Source organism: Opisthorchis viverrini, assembly GCF_000715545.1.
Source record: "Opisthorchis viverrini unplaced genomic scaffold opera_v5_1, whole genome shotgun sequence".
Taxonomy (NCBI): Eukaryota; Metazoa; Platyhelminthes; class Trematoda; order Opisthorchiida; family Opisthorchiidae; genus Opisthorchis; species Opisthorchis viverrini.
In genome coordinates, this window is record NW_008751657.1 from 5,468,120 (window position 1) to 5,491,061 (window position 22,942).

Sequence of the window (22,942 nt, forward strand, 5' to 3'; positions counted from 1 at the left end):
GGCTGCAGTGGCTATTGGATCTCTTGAAACTTCTTCAATTTCTGCTACATTTGAATAGTTTTTTCATGTTTTCGTTTCGAGTGCATTCTGTTCAAAAGACCATGGTTTGGAGGAATGAGTTCATGGCTACAAATGTAAATAATTTAGACTATTTTGTTTTCTCCTTGAGGTTGTTCCATTTCCTTTTTGGAGTACCATAACTAATGTGAAACTAGCATAACTTCCAACGAATACAAGAACATGAGGTGCACTACTCCAGCAACGTGCCAAAGAACGTAGAAGAGTTAGCGGAAAGAAAGTGGCATTGATTGAATGCTTAACACTTTAAATATAAAAAAGATTGGGCAGGAATTTAGAGCTATGACCAGTCAAATCGAATCGCTTGTTGTTAAGTAGAAAACTGGTAGACAAACGTGATATACCAGACTAGAAATCAATCGTAAATTTGCCAGCAGTAAGAATAATACCCACCTGTGCCTAAAACCATCATATATATTTGCCCTCAAAAAGACTGTGCGTGGCACTTTGCTACCTTATTTTCAGTTTGTGACGCGTTAAATTTAAATCACCATCAAATCATTCCTTGGAACTCCGCTTACGTCACACTTGGTGCCATCATTTTCTCTTTGGTGAGGGAGTGCTGCTTTTCATTGGGTCATCGATGTACAGGCCAGTAAAACATGCAAAAATACGGGCCGACCTGACCATCGTGATCTATGGCGAAAGTGCACGGAATATAAGTCACTTGTCGGGTGACAGAAAGTAACTCAATACTAAATTGCTTCATGCACTGTCTGAATGCTTCGTTTGGTGGATGAATTCCCCCCCCCCCCAAAAAAAAGGACCTTTCACAAATGCCTCACACAGAATCTAATGTGAACCTCCCAAATTCGTTGCCCAAGAAGTACACAAAGAGAACTGATGCCGCTGATTTTTGCTTTGCTGTTCATACTTCGAGTTGCTATCGGAATAAGGTACCCGTGTGCGCCAAGCCATCTAGAGTGCAATCAGCAAACCGAAAAACACAGGAATTTTGATCTCCTACTCTCCCACTTCTAAACCACTGTAAAACCAGTCAAAGCATGCCAAGATGAGACGTACTTTCAGAGCAGTTTTCGGAAACTCAGTGAGTGGAAATCTGCTTTATTTGTTGGATAGAAATAATACATAGTCGATCTAATAAGGTGTAATTGGGCGGGCAGATAATGTGGCTTGTCACAACGTGATCAGTCTCACCAAATGGAGCTAAATGTCACCCAGATCTGTTATCGTGTCTTGGCTAGTGCCAAAGATATCAAAAACTTAGTTCCCATATGGTAAAGAATAAAATCATCGTGTAACTGACAAAGCTCCGATGAATAAACATATTGCGGACACGAACATGCATCGACTAGCAGGTAGTGTTTTTTAAACGCCGTACAATAGGTTTGAACGATTTCTCAGATCCAAAAGTACAAAGATTTGCGAGAAGGTATCCAGGACTTGTTTGTGCACTTAAGAATGTGTGACACAGGAGAACGCTCATCTAGTTTTGCATATTTACTCTAATTTCTCCTTCTTTTTGTCCAAAACCACTCTGCCTCCACCTAGGGTGGGAGGGTGGTAAAAGCTAACACATTGTGGGGTGGGGTTAATTAGATCTAAGTCATCAGGGTTAGGAATAACTACGGTAATTAAAAAAGTTACCTTTTTTGCTTGCTTAAAACGACAATTTAGAAGCTCACCCTCAAAATGCTCGTCTTTTGATTCATCCTCAATCTAGAAAAAAGGTTTTGAGGCCAATGCATTCACATGTGATCGAAAAAAGACGATCTGAAAGCAACCGCAGCAGATTTTTCAGTAGATGAGCGACAGTCATTTACATAGACGCTGAGAAGACCCTTTTCGTGGTAAAGTGTAAAATTGTATAGAGTAAGTTTCTCTTTGGGAACACTTTCCTATCATAACCAGAGGCATGCAGAAATTCATGGCACCAATAATTGTCTGGTGAAACCAGTAGGACACCTAATCAGCACTTGGGTGCCCAATCGATGCAGAACTCTCTGTGCCAGCAATTGAATTTTTTCTTCCAAAATTATGATGGAGTGATCCGTTGATCTCTATAACTCGAAATATTTTATCACTTGTGGCACGAAAAATACAAAAGGTCCTTTTCGAGTTTAGAGAGTTAGCGCAAAATTCACTACTCGACTACAGTTCAATCCCAGGCTCCGAAGTCTCCCTCAAGCTTTTCGTAATTGGGGGTATAAGAGAGTTGTGCGCTGTAAGACTTTGTGCTTTTGGGCAGAATGCAGAGATAATCACTGGTATCTGTTTCTCAGGTGGCTGTCAGGTGTATTTTCTGTGTGAGCTAGTGGCAAGAATGGTTAAAACGTACACAAGAGTTATAGGGTAAATAACGGTTCTGCACCCTGAATTTGAACCTGTAACTGAAGATACTGTTACCATTTCAAAGGGTATTGTCAACTAGAGAGATAGTGTCTATCATTACTTACTGAACATGAAGAATGTTGAGGCAACGAGAAATTGAATTGATTCTGGAAATGAAATGGATGCCTACGTTATCACAAAAGCTTGGCTTCCTGAAAATTTAGGACAGTTTTTTGGTTGTTGATCAGGTGGCTGCTGATCTGTTCGCCGAGCTTGGCAACTGGCTTGCAAACGCTTCGTCATTATAAGAGAAGACATCATCAGTGCGCAGTTGGGTGGATACTCCTTCCTTGCATGCGTGCGTTTATATAGCATTCGAAGGCTATCTGTTATCTTCTGATGTGATTGGCTACTTGAATTTCAACGTTAAACTTCAATAAGAAACCTTAACAGATTTATTTTGTGAATAAGAGATCCCACCATCCCACCATCTCGGCCAAATAACGGTAGGCTTTGTTTGAAACTCCCCAAATTTGAGTAGACTCCTCACCTGAATATTCTGTACGAACTGTTGATATTTGCTTTAAAGAAGCACAGTTGTATTTCTCGAAACTCCTAATTTGAGACAAGACAGCAAATTTTACGCGCATATGTGCATAGTACGTTCACATGTTGGCTCTCTCTAGTCGGCAATTCAAATGGAACCAACTCATTGCCTATATGACACTTTAACCGAATTTAAGGGTGAATTACCCTAATCCCACAAAAAAGAGCAGCACCCAATTACTACGGTTTGTCTCTTTCAAAGTTAGGTAGGTACGCACCATGGTGGCAAATTGAATGAACTTGAAATTGCTGGACCACTTCAGTTGCGTTCACCTTGCACTTCTGGTATGATCCAATCAAAACTGCGTAAAGCAGCGGATAGACCTGATTGGTCCCCTGACAAAATGCATGAGTGTGTCCACAACAGGTGTCCAATCTATCGTTGTTCGAACGAGTGGACCTATTTCTATTTGCCTGAGGTTCATATTTAATCAGTGGAAAAGTAGTTTATAAATTTTTATGCAATGTGTTCTGCCTCAAACGTTTAATACATGCCCTGATACATGGTCAACATGCAAATAAACCGAAAGCAGGGATGTCAGCTATCTACTATTAGATGGCTGGCAAAGATTACGCTCATTTTTGCATTTGTGAATTTCAGCTGGCTGGATCCAGCTGCCGCAACCGAAAGCTGTCGCCGAATATCCAGTGACTCTAACATAATCCGTCGTCCAGGAGACGGTGGCTACGAAATTCGTGTGCGACTTATCCCATTAGAATCAACAAGGCTTCGTGGTAGTGGAAACCGTGGAGCATTCTGGCCATTATCTCTGAACAGCAAACCTTCCAAACCAAAGTCCACCATTGATGGTGAAGATAATTCCACCATGGAATATTTGCCTGGAAGAGAATATGAAATTACTGTTGCGCCGAAGGCATCACCAACGGTCACCAATACCTTTTATATGGAAGCTGTTTATGTGACAGCGGTTCCGCTGGGAACTCCTGAAAGTCAAGAATATGATCAGGGAAAGGGGTTATTTTCGCCAACAATTTGCACTAGTCCTGGGATCGGTGGGATTGAATTCAAGTACAATTTTCCAAGACAAGTTACATTTATATGGACAGCACCAAAGGATGAATCAGGTAAGACAAGCTCTGGTGGTCATACCCAATGGGGTGCAAGTCACTGTGTCGAACTAAGAGCGATTGTTATCCCCTGGCACTGGCATCGGGTGTTTTTTCGCAATACTGGATCTTTACGCAAAGTGATGTGCCCCGCCAAAGATATTCGTCAAATTGATCATTGGCCAAATTTCGTGGAAGATTTAAGTGGTGCGTCGGGAAGGAACGGACGGGGTGATGGTGTGAAAGCGCGATCTGTCACGCTGACTAGCAAATCGGATTCTGCAGAAGCCCGAGACCGGTTCAGTGACAGTGGATTTTATGGATCTGAGGACGGTGGATCTTGTGCAGTTCAAGAGATTCAAAAGCCCGTCAGACGATGTTGCGCATGTAATACTGCGATTTATCGGATGATAATACAATCGGACTGGCAACAACAACAACACTGGAGAGACTGGCCAACTGCAGGAGTGAATCGGGATGGAATTACCGTCTCACCGCATTTTAGTGAAATACTAGGTGAGGTGTTTCTAATACATGAATCTCCTATAGATGTAGCTCGGAGAATCAGTAAACTAAATTAAGCATATTCGTAAAATCCTTCGTCTAACGTTTCACTCTAACCGCTAAACGCCCGTTGACTCCCCTCGCATTGTTTGGACTTCATCTTTTCTCAGATCAAGTGACTGGAAAACAGCAGGTAGAGATGAGTGTTGTTGGACAGAAGCAGTGCACACTGACTTTGCATGCTGACCTTAGAACTGGAATAAATCAACTGGGCTTATTTTGGCTGTTTTGCAATGAGTCATAGCTTACGCCCGCAACTGTCGTTGACCTGATTTAGCAAATAACAAATGGGGACAAAGTATCCTGCTTGGGTTCGAAGAACTATGTTGTTTTTTGGTGGTTTGTGACCAAATGTGCGGCAAAACGGCTGTTTCCATGCTCCGTTGAGCCAACCACCAGAAACCACCGTGAAAACCAGAGAAAACTGCACAAACTTCAGAGGCCTACATTCTCTGAAGCTGGATTTTAACTCTAAGCTTGTAAATTTCTCTGGAGGCTTTTGGTAGTCGTTACTGGAATAAGGGAGCTTTTTTGAAATCCTACGACCTCAGTATTATCCGGCTGAGCTCAGTTAAACAGTCGCTTGTCGGTATCGAAAAAAATACCTTTTAACTGAAATAAGTAGATGTTGTGTATCAGTTTCATTTATGCTCTACCCGAGTGAAATGACGCTCGTTTATTTCAGGAGCACTTAATATTTCCTCTTTATGTCACGCCTATGCGAGTGGGTAGCTCAAACATTATACTCCATAAAACGACCAAAATTTTGGTGCTGATGTGTGCAGCTCACACGCTTCGGTCACATGGCCTCGCTTTTTATTAGCATATTTGACTAGACTTTAGTGTTTTCAAGCTGCGGGCACTCGCCCTCTGCTTTTTTGACAAGGTCACTAACGGATTTTATTTTTGAATAACTCCAGGCTGTCATCAGAAGCGAGAGTAAATGGCACTTATCAATTTTGAACAGGATCCCTATAATCATTGGGGAAGCTGACATTTCCACATTTGACCAGATATCTGGTACAGTTGTTGTCTGTTTCATACTTCACAAAAAGCTGCCACTGCCCCTTGATATTTTATTCTTTGGGTGGATTGCATGCCCGTACGTAAGCCTGAATGGCACTCAGCATTACTCTATGTCGTGTAGCGCAGAATACCTCCCCTATGCAAGAATGTAACCTTAGTGAAAGACCTTTAAGGTAACAAAATGTGTAAAGGTCAAGGCCGATCCCATGTACATGACCCAAACATCCGTGCAATGGGACCGCGTTCTCTACAAGGTAGGATATGTATACCAAGTGTAAACCGGAAATACCTAGTTGTTTAGTTCGTGATTTCCTTGAAATGATTTCTTGGGAGTAGTATGCCGTGTAATTTCTGTTTATTCCTAACAATGCCAACCTCAACGAAATATATTATAATGTCATACATACGGAGTCCGATTTTCGAAAATGAGCAGCTAAGTAAGTGGATCATTGGCAAGACAGAAATGACTATGATATCTCTAAGCGTATTATCTATCTAAATATCTAAATATCCGTTGGACGTTTGGGAAGGAGCGATTTTTTGAGAGCTATCAAGCAAACAACAATCTCTGCCACTAGAAGGCAAGAGCCTCTAAAAGCCTGGTTATTCGCAGGCAAATGGGTAATTTCATCACGCGTTCTGTGTGATGTGACAAGAGATGTATTTCGTACCTGGCAAACTATAGAGCGAAGCAGCAAGTCAGCCAGATTGGGATGTTTTAATAACTTCATCAAAGCTTGAAAGAATTCACTTTTGTTTCCAGGTCTCATGTGAGTTTACTGCCTAAAACCTGTCTATATGTTTTTCTAAGTCTTTTGGTTTACACACAGAACAGCTGGGGGCATGTTGTACCAGATTTTTGCCATTTCAAATGTTGTGGACTGCACCTGGTGCACAAAGCGACCACCGATGCGTATAATCTTCTGCACGTCAAAATATTTGATGATAGACCGTGGAGCTTAACAATAAGTTCCATGTTTTAGGCAACGGGATATTCATAACTATTGGGTTATTCCTAAAAGAATGTGGTCATGGGGCGAAAAAAGCATGCTCTTACTGAATTTTTTCAAAGATCCCACTTATAGGTGGGGGAAGTGTCTCATCTCACCTTTCACGGTATGGGAATTGAAAGTGACAGCTTATAAAGTAACGGTGTTGATGCTGGGGTGATTTTCTGAAAACCACTCAACCGAGAACAATGTATCAATCGATGCAAAGGTCGATCACACGTACAACCAACACACCAGGCGGATTAAAGAGTCATGCGTACGCAACTGAGTTTAAATGAAAGCGTTAGAAGTCCGGCAACATAAATCACTTCGACCGTAACGGACCGAGAGTTTCAATGAAAGCGCGACAGTTTAAAATTGGTTGGGTGTGGTTTTTAGGCGATGATGGGGTGCTAAGTTTAGTTTTGTTGAAGATAAGGGAAAATTTCTCCCCATCATTGTACACGGAGAATCGCGTGATCCAAGTGAAATCTTACCGACGCTTTCTATTGCATTCTTATTCGAGTTAAGCATGCTTAAGTAAATTTATCTGTTCTGGATATTTCGTGGTTGCCTTTTGGATACTATCATCAGAGTCATTCAGGAATGTACATTGCGTACAATAGACATTTTGCCTAATCAGCGGTTAAGGTGTCACAAGCGTCTTGGGAAAATACCATGATCTGTTTGTATGTGGCGGAGACTCGGGTGTTTATCTCGTCGAAAATACGGCAGCTGGTAAACATAGGGGAATTAATGGTAGGATGGGCAATTACATAAGAAGAACATGCTTCATCTGTACATGGAAAAGTTGTCCTGCAATCACTAAGCATAACTATGGGGGATGTACATCATAATGAGGCGATTAATATGACTAGGTCACAAAACTAAACTAGCCGCCAAAGCATGGTTTCCTCTAGCTCTAGATTATTAATATTTTCACTGAACATTTGAATGGGCCTCCCTAAGTCCGGAGAGGTTGATTTCAGGTAGTGAGAAGAAGGATAGAATTACGCTTAGTAAATTCCCTTACGAGGAAGTTTCACCACGTTTGTGAAAATTTTAACTCCGTAAACTCAGTGCTTTAGCCAAAGTCACGCATGGATGTTTGGACAAAATACCGTCTACAGCGCTTCACACGCAATGACTCTGTTTGCCTATTTGCACTCAACCCAGATCTTCAAGTCTCTGCAGAAGATCTATCTCAGCAAATCCGTAGTTCCTGAGGTAACAATCATTACCCCTAGAAATAAGTCTATGTTGCTTTTGCTTTTCTCCTTCTGATATATCATACATATGTAAGACGTTTGGGGATCAACTTAGAAGAAGCATTTTATTTCATGGCATTCAGTAAACAGGTTAGGGTTTTTTACTTTTATTCCACCTAACAGTATTTTTTGCAACCTAATATGCCAGTTGTGTTTTGAAGACCTCGTATTTTCCCGCGAAAGATCGGACATTATTGAAAGCTGTGTTTGCCTCTGGTCTCCATCATATATGAAGTTCTTCAGCTATTTGCTCAAACTTTTGGAATGGAAGGTTTCTAACCTCTCAAATACTTAACTGGAAGCAACATATTTCACATAAACAATGGAAAATTAGTTGTGGGATTACAAAACGTCCTGTTTGATATCTTCAGTCTTAGAGGCGTTATGTTTACTGATTTGATGAATTCACTTTTCTTCCGCAAATGTTAAATCGGCAGCAAGGTCTTCGCAATATAAAGCAGTTACTGTTTTGCAAGCCATGCATATGTAGGAGCTTTTTGGATGGTATTGAACAATGCTCCCATCAAATATGATTTGGTGTTATCTGCTTTCAAATGTACTACCGTAACGGTAAGCACATCCCTTAAGTTACCAAGCTGTTTTAGGGTCTGCGTTGAACTATCAGATTTAGATGTAAGGGTCAATAAAAAAACTACTGGAAACAACAGGACAGTGCTGATTTTTTTTGCCGTAAAGACGTTATGCTTGACAGGCCCTTTGTCATGTAAAGCAGAAACCAGTTGATCTAATAAAAAGGAAGCCTAAAAACTTTATTAACAGGACAGAGTAGCTGAATATATTTGCCTTCGGTCAAAAATAACATTCCACAAAATTATTTTTCGGGATATGATGCAGCACTCAGTGTGATGGAGTGACGCACCTCAAGGGAGTTTGTTTACGTTGATATTTTATTGCCTGGGAGGTTAATAAAATGCGGCGTTGTCAAAGTATGATCTACGGTTTAAAAATATAAATAAGCAATCCAGGAAACAACGTGTGGGCTTCACCAGCTAGTGGTAGGGTATTCTCCAAAAACAAGTCCTTAGCGTTATGACGTTTTCCTAACAAATTCAAAATGCAATATATATTTGCTTTTAGGAGCTCACATTTCCACTCCATGTCATTCAACCGCACAACTTATCAGTAACAACCGTGTACCATAGGCACATTAGTTCCAGCTGCGACAGCTTCGATCAACGGGAAATGGAAGACTGCGGGATATACGGCCAAGCATTTGACGCGATGCCAGGATCAGTTAGTTTGGAAACTGGGCAGCCACCAAAGCAATAGCTTTGCTGCAAGAGCGCTACTGACTTCGCGAATAGGTGATTTCTGCCAGTGTCATTAACTATCGGTAATCTGAGTGCCAGGGGCGACAGCTGCCGACCGGTCTTTTCGTACTCCGTTGCCAGGTCATAAACTGTCCATCACTTGGTCGCTTCCACTCAGAACAAGGCTGGAGGAAAGGGGCTCTGTGAAACAAACGGTCTCCTGGTACGCGGAACACATACCTTAACCAGCGTAACCTATGATCATCTAACGTGCCTCACCATTGCTAACCCGATGTTACCATATCACGCGAATGGTGCTTCGGATACACTGGTGGTCAAGCACTGACAGCGTTGATGCATCCTCTACGCATGTTGACCATGTCTCTAATTCAAAAAGCAGCGTGCATCATAATGTACAATCTGCCAACGACAAGCAAACTGACGTTATTTCGGCGCTATAGGTGTTGGAAGCTGGCAAACCTGCCTTGACCTTTCGACTTGAAATGTAATCTCTTCAAAATCCAGTCCAGCAGAACTTATACAATTCCACAGGTAAAAAATTTATCTACCACTCTGATTAGCTCGCTTGCATGGGTTTGCTCCAACCTAATCTCGTAGCAGCATTTTACACTTTTCAGGTGTGAGGTGCATGCCAAAACATGCGGCCGAGTTATTCGGGTTATTTAAAATCGCTTGTATTTTGAGAAGGATCTGAACCAGGGAGAGCAATAACGTCTACGTGCATATATATCCAGTGCATACTAAAGTTGACCACTCTGAAGAACATGAGAATAGTTCTAGAACACGACTAATAGGCTTCGATATAATATGGAAAGAAGCATATCTAATTGCCTAAAACAACAACAGAGCAAGATTGTCTGCAGTATTGATGCTCCAAAGCAAACGTCAACTAAAATACATTTTGCGCTTTAAGGATGTTAATTATTCACGGAACAGTACAGTGAGGCGATTTTGACAGTCTGAAAAATGAGATTTTAGAATCACTCACCAAAGGGAGTTCTATCAAATCCTATCAAAACTAGAAAGCTAATTGCGCGCGCAAAACTGCAAAATAACTTGGCTGAACAGATGCACATTATTAGTTGAAACATGCACATTTTTACTAGGACGTTACTGAAAAATTAGTTCGTTTTGCAAAAGGACCGTTCAGACGTTGTTTGCTAATAGAAATTAATCAGCTTTAAATTACAATTAAAGACCTCTTGCGCATCAGATAATTAATTGATTATAAATTTAAGATCTTGGGCTTAATCGGAAATCCGACTAACCATGCGCGTATATTTCTTGTGCGAGCCACTCTTGTCCGCAAAGCTTTAAACTGTTACGTCTTTTTAAAACGATAGAATTTCAAGTGATATATCATTTAAAGGGAATACCTAAGAATACATGAAATTTTTATACTTTGGAAAGTTTAAATAACTTTTCTTTCATGCTTAGGAGGAAAACTCAGTTGCTCTCAACTATCCACGTAGACAATCAGGGAACAACACTGCTTTGCTAGGTTGTAAAAAATCGTCCTGAGACTCATGAAATCAAAAAAGGGTATATCTAGACTTGTAGCGTTTATATTGGGAAACGCGACACAACTGGTTTGCTGGAGATTAATTTGTGCACTTTTGATTTAGATGGGTTCTTAAAATTACTGAAAAATTGAAACGGAGAGAAACAGTTGTCGCGTCTAGCAGTGGAAATTTGATTATTTGAGGCAAATCAGCCCTCAGAATTAAGAATAAACTTTATTGGCATTAATTCGGCCAAACTGCTTAGTTAAACTGTTGGGCGTTAGTATAGAAAACTGAATATTAGCAGAAAAAAACTTATATGGGAAAAAGATCTTCAAAATATTTAAAAGTAAAAAATGAACCTTAACCAAAACACAGAAATTGTGATAAAAGCGAAATAATAATCTAATGCAAGGCATAAACAAAAATATATATATATATATTTAAANTTAGGGCGAAGGATAATAAAACTTCTGAATACCTGAGCTATCTGCACACAATGAACTGACGGTACAATAATCCATAAACGTTTATACAGATCCAAAATGTGCAACAATAACATGAGAAAAATGTTTAAAAACCTCATCTTTAACACCAGCTAGTTAGTCCCTATTTGGATTACGCACATTGCTTAATTTTGGGACAAACAACCTCAGATTAAAATTATCCTGTTTCAATCGCAAGGTAATAGAGAAATAATTGTGGCGTAGTCAGAGGCTTCCTGCTGAACGTAATCCTCGGAAGTAGAGTGGNCAATTTCTCCCTTTTGGGGGGGATGTAAGACTGTCACTGTACAAATATAAACGCTTCCTACGTAAATTTTGGCACCCTCTTGAGTTACAAAACATCTCTTCGTACAGGATGTTAACTTTCAAAATATTTTGCCTGGAAAAATGTCATAGTATCAACTGAACCTATTTACCAGGTATGGTCCTCTTGCTAAGTATCCAGTTGAGACAGCAGTTTCTTCGCAACTCGCCTTTTTGGACCTTTCAGAGACTACACATTTTAAAACGGTTTAGGAATTAGGCGACATTCTTAAAAAATTAAAATCATGTTCTCCGATGAGATACAACACTTAAACTCACACTGACGTCTATCAAATAGTTTTATGTGCTACAATTAACTATGGGTACACCATTATTGTAAAGACAAAACGAAAAAAACAAAGGCAATTGGGATTCACATTTGCATCCAGACACGTTGGCCATGATAGTGACAGTCAGCTTCGTAATCCGACGGCTGTGCAGCTCAATAACTGTTTGCTATCGGTTTAAGATGAAACGTAAACTAGCCTGAGGAAAGTAGGTCCGGCCAAAATGAATGGATGGATATTGACCAAATTTGTGCATCCGTTTTTGGCGAACGATGGGGGGGGATTTGGCTGCATAAAGCCAAAAAACTGAGACAAAGATGAGCAAAAAGCATGCATTTTTCTGGGCTTATTTTAGTTGGAACGGAATAAATTACATTTGACGACTTGTTTGCTTTCCAGACGCATTACTCTTGCATCAGTTCTATGTATCGAAGCTTGCAATTTTTAGAATGCTACAATCGACTTTTTTCTCTCGTGGGTGCAAAATTATTGCTAAGCATCAGGGACATATCGGAGTTCTTTTTGTATACATCAAGAGCTCTTAAATTCCTTGGTTATTGTAAGCTTTTTTCATGGGACTGGATGAAGGCATGTTGCAATAGATTTATTGCAGACATTCAAGCGAAAATGTTTTTGCCGGATGGCGTCTTCTTGTTGGCCGACAATTAATTTTCTTCTAGAAAACGCGTGTACACTTAACATTGCTCAAGTGTCTCGCTACAAAAAGTGTTGGTACGGAATTTAAGGCAGCTGATTTTGAGTGGCTCTTGTGAAACTGAGTCCCTGTAAAAAAGGCGTTTTTATGAAAACCATTTGGGGCTTCCAGTCCCGTTGAAAATATTCATTGGGGAAGAACTGTACCGGATATTTTTCCCACTAGCGACAACTGAAACATTATAATTCTTCTGTAGACTACGTAAAATTTAAACAGTGTTGCTGCACCATAGGTTTTTTGAATGTAATACCGGGACAGTTTGGTAAAGCAACTTCGAAAATATCGTTGGTTGACCACCTTATAGTTTAGCACGTTAGGTAGAGGATACCACAAATTGAAATTTTTTTGCCAAACTAGGTCTCATTATTTCAGCTCCACTCAAAGTTCATATTAGATTGAGTTTTGGATCCGGTATTCCAATGCAGTTTTTTGCAGATTCGCTCATGGCAGTTCGCAGCTACAAATTTTTAGTCAACTGCCAGCTGTTTGTGTGTCTGATCCAAAGGGAAACTAAACCAAGTGTTAGGTTGCAGTTAGCCCTATTCTCTATCATTTAATATTCTACAGGAGTTAGAAATGAACATCACCTGGTCAGCAGTTGGGCAAGAATTTTTAGTATTAAAGTTAATTTCATGTGTGACGGAAGTGATGTGCAGTATGGCTTAGAAATAACAAAATGCGTGCATCCTCAAGCGCCCACGTGCACCTTCACAAAAACAGTGCCGATCGTACATAATCACCTTCATGTGCACTCTCCTTCTTGCCAAATCGTCTACAGATCCATTTAGAGACAAAAATGCTAAATGTTATAAACTTTAGCCGTCTGTGGAGAAAATTCTGTGCACAATTGATCTGATTGTGATAGTGTATTTTTGCCTTCTACGGGTTTTCTCCAGCTTAACAAAATATTGATAGGCCATGAACTAGCGATAGTACGGGGAGTAAGATATTTTAATAGTGAAGCCAAAGTCATACGCTTATTTGCGGCCGCGTGAAATCAGGTTTGATATGTTTGTTACTGCGAACCACCCCATAGACCGTCAGTACTCGTTAAGCCACGTGGGAATTCGCTGGACCATACACTTTTAACTTCAGTCCAGACACTGTAATTGCAAACAGTTCGTAGAAATCAGCTCATATGAAATTTTTGATTGCGAGAAACACCAAAACCTATCCCGCATTCTTGATCCGAATCAAAACTTAGGATATCTTTAATTTTCCGTGATGGTTGCAAACAGAACGAAACAACTTTCCATGACATGATTTTTAAATTTGTGCACTGACTTTTTATTCAAACACTGGTTTCCACATTTTCTCATGTATTTGATTTTTTTGTAATTTCAAAAATTCTTGGAATCAAAGAGGACCTAAAATTCATCGGCAGGTACATTAATTTATGTTGAAATTGGACTTAGCTAACGGAAACATTAAACCTACAGCGCGTTTCAAAGCTGCAGAAGAAATTACGTGATAAAACTCTTGAAAACTTTATGCATTGACGAACATTGCCACACTGTTAAAACGTCACTTACGGTCCGCCCAAAAAGCAGTGTCCAAGACCAATTGAAAGGTGTGTGAAACCTGTCGCAACTACTACTGGAAATTCAAGGACGTAACAAAAAATAACTTAAGTTGGACATTCCAGCAGTTTTTTCCAGAATCTTAAGTTGATTCGAAGTTTTATGATTAAATTGTAAACGACTAAAGGCATAGTATCACTTTGGTGCCTAGCTGCTATGCAAACGAAAGATATGCACGAGCGCTGAGTTGTTACCGGCCTAGATACTACCAAGCCTAGACAGGAGTAGTCGAGATAATGAGACTGAATTCGAACCGCGAACCTTCCGTTCCGTAAGCTGGCTTTTCAATCACTGACCTACCTCTAGCTCGAGGTTACTGTTATTACCATTTCAGTTGTGGCACAGGTCTATGTGAGGCAAGCAACTGTGTGTACTGTTACACTGAGGGTAGGTATTTGTCTAAATGATTTAATCAACCAACTGAGATTTCCAGTATTTGACTGTGGTCATTTAGCAATTCTAAACGTTGTTGAATATATTTTGTCACATTTGCAAACTTTTGCGTACATTTAGATCTGCCACCGCCTTCGATGGTTTGCATTCCAAAGACTACCAAGGCTGTCGAAGACTAGAGGAAGGGCTGGAAAAATTGTTCATGAGGCGAAAATCACATCATGCCTATCAACTGGAATACTAAGGTTCAAAAGGTTTTGGATAGCTCTAAGGATAATTGGAAACTAGTTGTATTATTTGTACAGTGGGTTAACGAAGGTTTTCGGACTGGATCGCCACTTCAAACTATACCAATGGACTCCCACTTACATGAAGCATTACGCTGAATGCATACATTGGAATCACACATAGGTCAAATGATCCTCAATAGGAAGGGAAGCGGATAGGTTCCAAAATATTTGGAGCTGTGTAAGAAAAGCCACCCAATGCATACGATGAACCCATTCACCTAAATTCTTCGGGTTACCGACAAATTTGCAAAATTTTGGCCGACCGATCCTGCATAGCGTCAGAGCCTAGGAATAAGATAACGAGGTACGGAATGGCACCATTATTTTGGTTGCCGCTTGTCCCGTCCGAGATTAGTCTCATGGTCCCGAGTGGTGCCGCCTCTACCCCTGCGTGATGACAGAAGGAAAATGGATGCGGCTGAATTGTTGGGTACACTGGCAAACTCATGCAAATATACCAGTGTCTGTCGAGACAGGCAATGCGGCCAGGTCAGCGGCGGACATGAAGGCCGTGACACGTCAAAAAAGCAACAAACTTGAAATCGATAGCTACACAGAAGTATGCAAGAGAACGAGAGGAATTGTCAAGCTGTCAGTATAGAGTCAGTAATATACCACACAGTTCGCGCCGGGCCGCTCATGTAACCAGTCGAAAGCCCTGTACCAGTTATAGATCCCGGATAATGGAAGTGGTGTGTTTCGTAAACCAAATACAGGTCCAAGTTGTGGTCAATAAGTGTCGAAAATGTGGGTACCATTCAACTGATCGTACGTGAATACCAATCTGATGATCCACACAACACAGAAAATACTATTGACCGTCATTATTAAGTTTGGTCTCAGAGTGATAGCACAACTGTAATTCTAAAATTCTAATATGTTCCGGGTAGTAGTGTGGGTTATTTGCACAAGGATATCAAAATTCAGCACATAAAAGTAGAAACTGGCACTATAATAAAATAAGGCACTGCAAATGACATGAACTTTTGATAGAGCTGAATACATATGGACGAACCGGCAATCCAAACCAGGTACGTTAGCAACCATTTGCGTCAGGTACTTATAAGCTTAAGCAGTTATACCTCCCTAACCCTCAGGAAAAAAAGCTGTCCACAGGAATGTACATAAGTTCTCATGTACGTGCATTTGTATAATACACTGTCGAGACCCTGGAACACTCCTTGGAGGTAGAGGAAAAGGCAAAAGATTGAAATGTCAGCAAACGTCACAAAAATTTTAGCGAACGAAATTCGGCTGACAACACTGAGGCATCTAGAAGAACATCGCCGTCAGTTTTTTCTCGCAGGTCAACAAAATTCATTTTTACTTTCTTGTTTAACCAGAGATAGATGAAGTGTAAGTGACTGAAAAAAATTTGAGCAGCCGCCATGCTTGCCACCATCTGTTTAATTGCGACTTTCTTCTTTGCATTGTATTCTGTGCCTTTGTCCAAGGTAAATCTTCCTATGCGTTTAGGACCGCTGAAGCCGTCATTTTGCACTTAAAACGTTGCAGAAAACTGACAAGTTTTACTGACACACGTCAACTAATTAAAGCTTATAATGCACTGAAAATATGAACTACCCCATCATTATTTTTATTTCTCCGAAGGCATTCGCTTGTGCGTCATTGCTTCAGAAGTGCGCACATCAGTCGTGAGTCCTACAAAAGATTATTTGCTTTGAAATTTTCTCCCGTGGGAGAAAAGAAGCGTGCTACCAATCGCACATACATCTTCAACACTACCAAAAGAATATGGTAATAATAGGCGCGCAGATGCACTGTGGTCGCAGAACTTTGAAGTTTGTTAATATCACCCTGTTGTCCTCCGAATAATCTGATTTCATTGTTTCTTCCTGGGACTTTCCAAATTCAATCGCTTGAACGCCGACGAAACCGATTTACTCATAGGTGACAAGGGAACTATAGAGATGACGCGTTTCTCTGTGAAATCACTTTACAAGACGAAAGTTCTGACTATTTGTGACCGTTTAATACACGGAGCTCCTCTCAAAGACACATATCGGCTGTCAGCCACAAGTTTCAAGCCAGTTAGATCGTTTGGTAGATATTCGTGATAACCCAAAAGGCGTGTGAAGTTCGGCTTCTGAGCAGCAGACTGGTGCTTTGGCACGACAGTTAGGTTGGAGCTAGCTGATGAGACGAACCTCAGTTGGTAAAGCATTTGGAAAAGCATTTGGTAAAGCACACGCATACCAAAATTAAACTTGAAAAGAATAGTTCAGATGTGAGGTCACCCATCGCAACAAGCCATAACTCTTCGGAAAAACTGACTTCGGACGCCTAGGTATTTTTGAAGCGCAGTAAGAATTCATCTGTTGAATCATTTTTTGCAGTCTGGTCTCAACTTTCTAAGCAGTGTTGTTCCATTAGGAACTCAAACTTACTCGCCCAAAAATGCCAAAGTCGGGACTATTAAAATAAAGGTATTAAGTAAAAAACACAATGTAGGACGTAAAAGTTCTGCGAGAGGATTTTAGGCCCACTCAACCATATTCAACCTGTTTTTCCAGCGCATCATTTTCAATTCTTATGCGTACGTCAGTTGAATTTCCGCGGAGACCAGAAATTCTTCCTAATTGAGGGATATCATTTCGTAATCCATTAACAGAATGATTTACTGTATTCTCAAATTCTAAATTTAACCTTGGTTGTTACGTCCAATTGTTTCTTGCATACACTAATCCAATTCAATCCGTTTTTGGACGACAACGTTTCATCCTATCCTATAAACCGTTAACTCTACTACGAACTGAGACAGTGAAGATTTGTCCCGAACCGGGGTACATAACTAGAGGCTTGCGAAAACAACTGCTGCTAGGTGTCGTAATTGAAGGCTGAAGATGGTCTTTGTGCCCTATCTTAGCACTACGCTTTTGTTTTAGTTTGGTTGACATCACTCCGGTTAAATGTCAAACAAAATGGATACCACCCTTCAGTTCTCATTCAGACAAAGGAAAAAGAGACAGTATCATAGTGCTTGTCTGTATGCACCAAAACTCCTACATATTTGGTTTTCGAAAAAACTTCGGCATCAGTATCAGTCACAATTTTTAGGAATTGTTAGTCATGTACAACTGACGGTTTGCCTACTTTTGTACACTGGGCTGACTGCCTTCATCATAGATGGACATTCCTCAACCTTTATGTTTTTATAACTCTTTCTTCTGTTTGAACAAAGGAATCCCTTGCATAAGAAATTGCTGTGCTGAATATTTGCATAACCTCTATGCAATGGAGCGCGTTCAAACCACCCGTGGGTGTTCAGGAATGACCTAATCGAACATTTGGCTAATTCAAGTTGCTCTTTTCAAACAATGTGGAGGAAAGTTACATCAAAGGACCAAGGTTCTATGCATACCGCTTTGATTTTGATGGCAGAATTACCTGGAATCCAGCTTTTTCTCTGGTTTATGATTTTTTAATCAACTGAATGTGCTTCACCGGGCCTCATCAAGTTTTAGTTGGTCTGATTTTCGAAATATTGTGATATATTGTATAGACGAACCACACTACTCATTAGGTTACTGGAAACTGTTCGACAACCCACGACCGGCTTCGCCCTCCTTGGGACTGTGTCCACCTGATGAGTCCCGGGAAAGGAAAACCAGTCGTGGTTTGTCGGAGAGTTTTCAGCAACATTATAGCCAGTGCAATACGTCTATACCAAGATTTATTTGTGGGCACGTTTGCACGGTTTGTGTCAGTGTGCGCGCGATTTTTTTCCAAAGACGGGCATGCTCGCATTATCATCGCTGGTCATTGAACTGACGTGTTGCGTCATACGAGCACTTTATTTGTAATAAACCTGTTGATCAACAGGTAGTATCCATTAGTGATCTGGCTTTAAACATTCGCAAATCCTCACCGTTCTGTAGCTTGGCCTGTTAAATAGTCTTGTCAACTTCAAGAGGCCACGCGCGAATTCGTATGTTCGTTAGAATCAGATGATTAACAATAGTGTAAACCTGACTCTGCCAGGTTTTTGTCTTCAAGAGGGAGACTTCACACGTTCAGGCAAAATGATATCTGGCTGCATTTCTAGAGCTTTCTTATCGCAAGCTGTACCGTAAATAACTGCAAGTATTTTCCCAGTAAAAAGAGTGGCACCAATGGATTTCACAAGGTTTTTTGTAAAAAGGCTTATAGAAAGATTATTTATGGAGCGCATTGTAGATCCAATAGTTCGGATGTCTTACTTCAAAATTCAATACGTAACAAAAACTGGCTGCGAGAACGCACGCTATTTCTGTGATTGCTTGAAACTTTCTAGAGTGGTTCACGCAGAGTATCTTTAAAATATGAAGCCCATCCCGCCATTTTGCCTCAATTCTTACATGTTGTTGTAGGCGATTTTCCACATGACAGGTCGTTTATCTTTTAGTTAAACCATCGTCTTCGCTAGGAAAAGACTAGTAGCCTTGCTCCAATAGTATGTGATTTTAGAAGGCACCACACGTGGAGATCTAAACTAACGTAACCTAGAGACAGCCTAATGAATGAAGCTGCATTGAGTCCCCAAGCCCTTTTGTCATACGCACACTGGTCTGCCGTATCCACATAGTTCCTAAACTCGACCAGTCCAATTAAGTGTCCGAATACCGACAACGCTGTTAAATCCCATATGTTTCTAGGCTTCAATTAGCCGACACTCTTCCTTGCTCACAGCGGGTCTCTGAATAGCGAAATTAGGAGGTCAGTAACGTAGCGTAATAGGAGAAACATATCTAATAACAAAAAGCACAGCTTTCTTAGGTTTCCTGGCTAGATATGGCAATTAATAGGTACTAGTTTGCACAACCCTAGCGCAGCTCATTACTGCAAAAATAATAGATGTTGGAACGGAAGAAAACCGGGATTCTTGACTCGTAGCAAAAATTAGCTGATGCTTGACCCGGGGTAAAACAATGAGCGTGTGGAAGTTTATTTAAATTTACTTATTGAACATTTAATAGCCTGTGCGTGCAAATATTGTTCGTTGCAACTATAAGCTGGCCATGCACTACAGTATAACACAATATTTTCCCGAAAATCAAAAGACAACTTCTAGGTAACAGGATTTAATTATATACAAAGTGAATCTTCTTGGAAGCTGGGTAACTCAACACTTTTTCCCCCACTAGTTCCAACTATTTTCAAATTCGATACATTTTTAGATTACGTTTATGATTACTTTTATGATCTTTGCTCAGAGCAGTTTTGTTTTTAAACTTTCGCTACGAATTAGGGTGACACCCTCGTCAATGTGTATTTGTCTGCGTTGTTGTTTATACACCACTGCTTTTCTTTAATATCACCTGAGCCACAAACGTTGTATTCCATGGAAAATCAACAGTCTTGCATAAATGCAACGAAAGATTATGATTGTCTGGTATCCGATATCTGCCCGCAAGCAAAACGGGGCTAGATCGCGGTACACCCACTCGGCATAGACGTACAGCAACCAGTTGAAAGGGAAAGCATGCACACTGGTTGTCATTTCCCCTTACCAGATTATCAAATCCGAATGATTTATACGATGTCTAGCCATATCCGGTTACAATCCGAAAAACACGCGTGTTTAACCGTGATTTATTTCTACGCGATAATTAATGGGAGCCGAGCGAATCATGATTTCTCTTGTGCCACATGGTTCTGCCTTCCAACATTGGTGGCAACAATGTAACGTTCCACTCCGCTAAATTGGTAAGCTGTCGGTCAGGATGAAAAAGCCCAAAATACGGTGTGGCAGTAGTTCTAGATGGGTCACTCATTTCACACAAATAAAGAAGAGTCAAATCAAGATTGATTTTATTGTGCGATTGTGGACAAACAGTCCAATAAAGTGGTTTCATTTATACAGGAGGCTTCTGGCAGTTACAGCAAAGAGCAGTAATAAGACACCTATGTGTGGGAGATGCTTCTTTTCATGGCGTCTTACCTCTGAAGGAGTCTTGCGTCAGTGTTTAATAGCAAGGTGACAGGGCGCAAATGTCTTGAAGAACTGGGAAATCAGTGTCAATAGCAAATCAAGAAGCAAGATATAAATCTCGCAGTGCCAGTCATTAACGTGACTATTGAAATAGATGCTTCAAACGGATCCTCAAAAGCATTTCCTCAGGCGCAGTCGAGAAAAAGTCTGTAGGAGGAGTGTAAGCAAACATTCGACAACCTTGCATTCAGTTTCATATTTGATTACATGCACCACTAGAATTCTTTATGCGGTCGAATTTTTTGATGAACCATGAAAATGAACAAGATTGTCTGACAATGTTTACTTATAACCGATTTTTAGTGTTAAAACTTTGGGTATATTTTGAGGTTGTTTTGACTATAATAACAAGTTATAGCAGCGGGCGTTACATCAGACCCGAGACAATATCCACCAAGAGCTGGCAGATGGTGGTTAACATCTATCTTTCAGTTGCATCAGACCAATCCAACTTAAGTGAGGCATGCTATTTTTTGGTCGTTCTAAACTACACCACTTTGAGAAGATATTTGAAAAAATGTAATTGGCATCACCCCATATATATTTATATAGTTTCTAGAGAGGTTGATTTTTGAGAAAATCAGTTGTGTTTAGTTTGGCAAGTTTTCTCCACGGAGACTCCTTTCATAATAGATTGATTCCTCATTGGTTTTTCCAGCGAGGTAGACAGTATACAAACCTTACAGTCGTTGTGGAGCGATACTGTGGCAAGGTTTTATGGTAACATAAAACAAGTAGTTCGCCACTGCTGAAATGTTTTTAGTAGCAAATTGCAAACTGCTGATCGTTTGATTAGTCACCTGACTAAGTTGTGTGGCACTCCCTTTCAGGCATTCCTACTATTTCCGCACTTTTATGTCAATGTACATTTTAGAACACCTGAAAGTGAACTGCCATGAACATATGAGGAAAATACCTTCGGTGCATGACATACTCCGCAGACTTAACCCGTTATTTAAAAAAAGGAGGCACTGTGTAGCTAGCTTCTAGGTTAGAATAAGCAATTGTTGTGCCAAGTACAGTGAAAACAGCTAGAGCTACGTTAAATTCGACCGAATAATTTCAGTTTCTTTAAAGTCCATTTACTATTGAAAATGAAAATAAATCTACCAATGTGTGACAGACCGCGAAAAACCAATAACAAATTTTCTGATAGGAATTTCAAAGCATCATTTAGGAACAGGATTTTTTAAACCGGAGTGTTGGTGACAGTTTTTGATTTTCGGAGGTTCGCTTAAATCGGCTATTTGTGCCGACTGTAGGGGACAGATGAAATATAGTCACTAAATCCTTTTTGTTCATACTACCACTGTGAGGAGAGAACCTACACTGGATGATCATTATACTTATCCAGCTCAGTATTGATAAGCAAATCTAGTGCAATTTGATTTCATAGACACAACAAATAAAGAGCTTTTGGATGATTTCTGTGGCCGGTTTCCAAAAAAAGAGCTAGCGGCAGAACAAAGGAATTTGCGATTTTGCCACGAATGTTCTGAGGCCGCCTCTGTAGTTTTTAAAGGACAGTTGTATTCAGTCATGCGTATTAATGCGTATAAATCATTACTATTTATGAAAGCGTTTCATAAATTATAGCAAAATCAGTGATTTACGAAGACGAAAAATAAATAATGTTGCCTTTGACGGCAAATTGAAGAAAGACGATCGTTATTGATCTGTTTTACATAAATTTCTGCCAAACGGTCTACGTATCTTACGAATTCAATGGGTATTCATGATATGTCGGTCGGTGTTTGTCTCTCTGCACCAGAAAAAGTTAGGGTTTTTTTCATCTACCTTTCTGCGGTCCGCTGAGGAAGAATGCGGTAATAGGTCTTGGTAAAGCGTCCTCGGTAGCCATCAGATGTAGCCTCAGGGGATGCTTTTCTCTCGCAACCGGATGATCGTCAATGTGGCTGCCTTTGTGGATAAAACAATAATTTTCCGTGTTTGACTTTGAACAAAACTGGCAAACTCTTTCAGTAAACCGGGTTTGTCAGAACAATAAAGTTAGCTACGCAGAAAGTTTTGAAATAACATCTTTGGGTACCGTTAATTTGCATGCTTTCCTGTTTCAACTTAGAACTTGTCTTTGTTTTATTGTGTGAAGCTAACGAATTTTATAATCTTCACTGAAAATTTCAGCCATGAAATTTGACACACCACAAATGACCATTTAGTTGCTTGTTAG

The 22,942-nt window shown here is 40.3% G+C and overlaps 1 protein-coding gene across 1 annotated transcript in view; it reads left to right on the top strand.

The window, feature by feature from the left end:
• Positions 1–3,450: 3,450 nt before the first annotated feature.
• The window catches only part of T265_00090 (hypothetical protein), a gene marked incomplete at both ends in the record, with an annotated part of 54,461 nt that continues 34,969 nt past the window's right edge, over positions 3,451–22,942 (top strand). The window contains one exon of the mRNA XM_009163747.1: positions 3,451–4,560. Coding sequence (XP_009162011.1) covers positions 3,480–4,560 — 1,081 coding nt within the window. The remainder of the gene's footprint in view (positions 4,561–22,942) is intronic.